A 3,235-nucleotide genomic window follows, 5' to 3' on the forward strand; every position below is an offset into this window, starting at 1 on the left:
GGGGGGGGGTGCTCTTCCTATTTCAGCATTGGCCTACGATTTATTTTTTCATCCATGGCTCAGACTATAATGGTCCATCTGGTTCACATTACTGCTTAAAACACAGTAAATTATACGTAGTATATCACCTTAGCTCATGTTTTTCGGTGCAATGAAGGCTATTAAAAGTGTCAGCATTCTTCTTCCAAACAGCATGAAGAATTTTTAATACTGTTTTCCTTTTAAGCTTTAAGTGTCTTTATTGTCCTTTATTGTGTCTTTGTAGCCAGCAAAGGAAATCAAGAGGGCAGTATATTACTAGTTTCAAAGCATTCCTCACTTTTCATCTGTGTTTGTTTTCTGTTGTCGACAGAAACAAAAGCTAGAAAACATATCTGGAGGCAAGATTTGGCCATTTTAGTCTATGTACATCTGTTCAAATAATCTGGGAGAATTCTTCCAAGTTTTTTCTATCAGGAGAATAAACCTATCTGGAGATGCATGGACAGACACTCAAATGCTGGCCCCCTGGAGAGCCAAGAGCTTGCAATGCTGATTCTGCACAGCCCGGGGGCCTTTGTGCACACATCTCAGAATGTTCTGCAGCCTCCTTCAGTCTGCCTGGAGACAGACAGCATCAATGCACAGAACAGCCTTGATTGTCCAAGTCAAACTGCATCATAGGCCCCGTCTCCCTGACATTTTTCCTCTGGGAGAAAAGTTTTAAACATCTGTATACTCATTGTTTCTCCTAGGACAGAGCAGCAACTTTCACACGAGAAAAGGAATGGCCGTACATAATGATGTACTGCCTAAGGGCTAAGAAATCAAATACAAAATGATGCGGTGAGAACAAAAAAAGGACTTGTGTGCATTCTCACATTAACAAAGCATACTCACGCAAAATCTCCCCCCAGAGTACAGATAAGTTGGGCACCAAAAACACTCCATAAGGACAGGCCTCCACATTCCCAGGTAACCATAACAACACAGCTGTCGGGAGACCACCTGATCAATTTAACAGGTCCTGTTTTGTTCCAAATATCTGTTAAGAAACAGATAAAAATATCAAACTTTTCTATTGCTTTTACCAGGGTATACAAAAAATGCCATGTTTGTCTTAAATTTTGTTAGTTTTATTTGTCAAGTTACATTCTTTGCTGCTTCATAAATCTCAAGAAATATCAAATATGAAAGATTCACAGGTTCTTGAGAAGGTGTGCTCATTATAGGAAATCCTCCTAACATTATGGAAAACAAAACAAAAAAAAATAAAAAGTAAGGGAACAGGACTGTCCAAGAATAAAGCCTAGAATTCTCTACAATTCTCCTAAGATGATCTTTGAAAAAGCAATTTACAGATGCCTTGAGGCCTCCATCTTATGCAATCCATGCTTACTCAGCAAATCCTCTCTGGTTTTCTCTGACCTTGGCAGCATTACAAAATTCATTTCTTCACATGAATGACTTGCTCTTGAAACATTTGTACTAGGTACAAATATGCATGATTGATGCTGAAGAGCACATTTTACTTCATCTCTCTCACCCCCACGTCACTATAATACTTGTAACTACTGCAAAGTAAATTCCACTGTCTATTGATGCTTACGTAACATTGCAAATGAGTCAGCTGAGATATGTTAGACTCCTGGCTCATTTTTGCTGGGATTTGTGGGACCTTATAAGATTTGTCTATAGAACTACAGAAACTGTGTTAGCTGTTTTGGGCTCACTGTACAAATTCCTATCATTTGAACATACACATTTTCTCAGAAAGCAATACAGAAAAAGTATTTGGTTCTGCATGCATAACAAGAGAGAGGAAAGAAAAGAATAAGGTGAGGATATTTACCTCCTATATTCCAAAACTGCATCCAAATACAATAATCAAACTATGCCTAGAGTTTGGTATTCTTTAAACGTTATATACCATAATTAATGCACTTCATTGTTGTAACGAAAGTTTGGAGGGAGGAGTTAAGGCAGCTCTAACAACTGAGCAGAGTCTTCCTCTATGATTCTAATGCTATTTCTTAGTTGGCCAGTAGAAGAATTTAAGTATTAACAAGGTTTTATGTGCAAAATGCTATTTTAAAAAAAAGGAAAAATACCAAACTTGCACTCCCTTTAAAAGTCCTATATAATGAATGAAAAACTCATTTTCAAAATGAAACTTCAAGCATATTCTCAAACTGGCAATTTAAAAGTAAACAGTTGATCAATTGAAAAAAGGTTGAAGTAAAACCCTGTATTAAGAACACCACTTACTATCACCAAAAATAAATCATTTTGCTCATAGATTTTTTTTAATGCATTTTTGTAGTTTCAGGTTTAAAAGAATATTTCCTGTATAATCCAATGCTAATAAACATTTAAGTCATCACCAATAACAACAGTTCCATTTTTAAATGCTGTTAGGAAATCACTTTCCATAAAATTATTAAAGCAGTACATCAATGCTTTAATTTTTCTTGCAACACATTTAATTTTCAATAAAATCTGTTTGAACTTCATAACAGAACTGAAAAAAACCAAATTAGCATAACAAAAAACTCACCAGGATATTGTTTTGGTGTCAACTCCAACTTATGAGAAAACTGCATGGCTCCTGTGGTGTTGTCTATTGTATAAACTTGCACAGAGCCACTGGAAGAGATAACAGTCCTTTTAGACATCTAATCGACCCATACAATCTACCCAATTGTTTAATAAAGGTCTTCCATTCACAAGAGTGTCTGATTCATAGTTTGTATGAAACTATTTATTTAAAAGTATATTTAAAGATAGATAGCCTAAAGGTTATGGGTTGATAGCTTAATTCCTACAAAACAGTGTTTCTCAACCTTTTAAGTAACAAGTACCCCTTAACTTCTGAAAATGTTAATAAGTACCCCAATACTCAATTTTCCAGGGGATTTTATATTTACAAACTAATGTGTGCCATATGTTGGAAGAAGGGCTCTGTACATAAGGCCGTGATATGACAGATGTCTGATCTACTGTGGATAGGGCTGCCACATTTTACACCAGGGGTGCACAACTTGAGTACATACCTTGGCTAGAGGTGAAGTTGGCTAAAGCTAAGAGGGCTGAACCCAGTGCCACGCAAAGCATGGCATGCCAAATTATTACTGGGGAATTTAAAGTGCCACACAGTGCGCGACGTACCAACTTTTTTGCCACAGTTTTGAGAGGAGGAAGGGGGGGGGGAAGAGAGAGAGAGAGAGAGAGAGAGAGGGGGAGAGAGAGAGCGCGC

At 37.1% G+C, this 3,235-nt stretch overlaps 1 protein-coding gene across 1 annotated transcript in view; it reads right to left on the reverse strand.

Annotated features, from left to right (window-relative positions):
* Positions 1–3,235, reverse strand: part of RIC1 (RIC1 homolog, RAB6A GEF complex partner 1) — a gene marked incomplete at its 5' end in the record, with an annotated part of 138,394 nt that overhangs the window by 57,624 nt on the left and 77,535 nt on the right. Inside the window, 2 exons of the mRNA XM_019518235.1 lie at positions 880–1,024; positions 2,537–2,625. Coding sequence (XP_019373780.1) covers positions 880–1,024; positions 2,537–2,625 — 234 coding nt within the window. The remainder of the gene's footprint in view (positions 1–879; positions 1,025–2,536; positions 2,626–3,235) is intronic.

The sequence above is a fragment of the Gavialis gangeticus genome, unplaced genomic scaffold (assembly GCF_001723915.1).
Source record: "Gavialis gangeticus isolate Ggan-Ray unplaced genomic scaffold, GavGan_comp1, whole genome shotgun sequence".
In the NCBI taxonomy this organism is placed as follows: domain Eukaryota; kingdom Metazoa; phylum Chordata; order Crocodylia; family Gavialidae; genus Gavialis; species Gavialis gangeticus.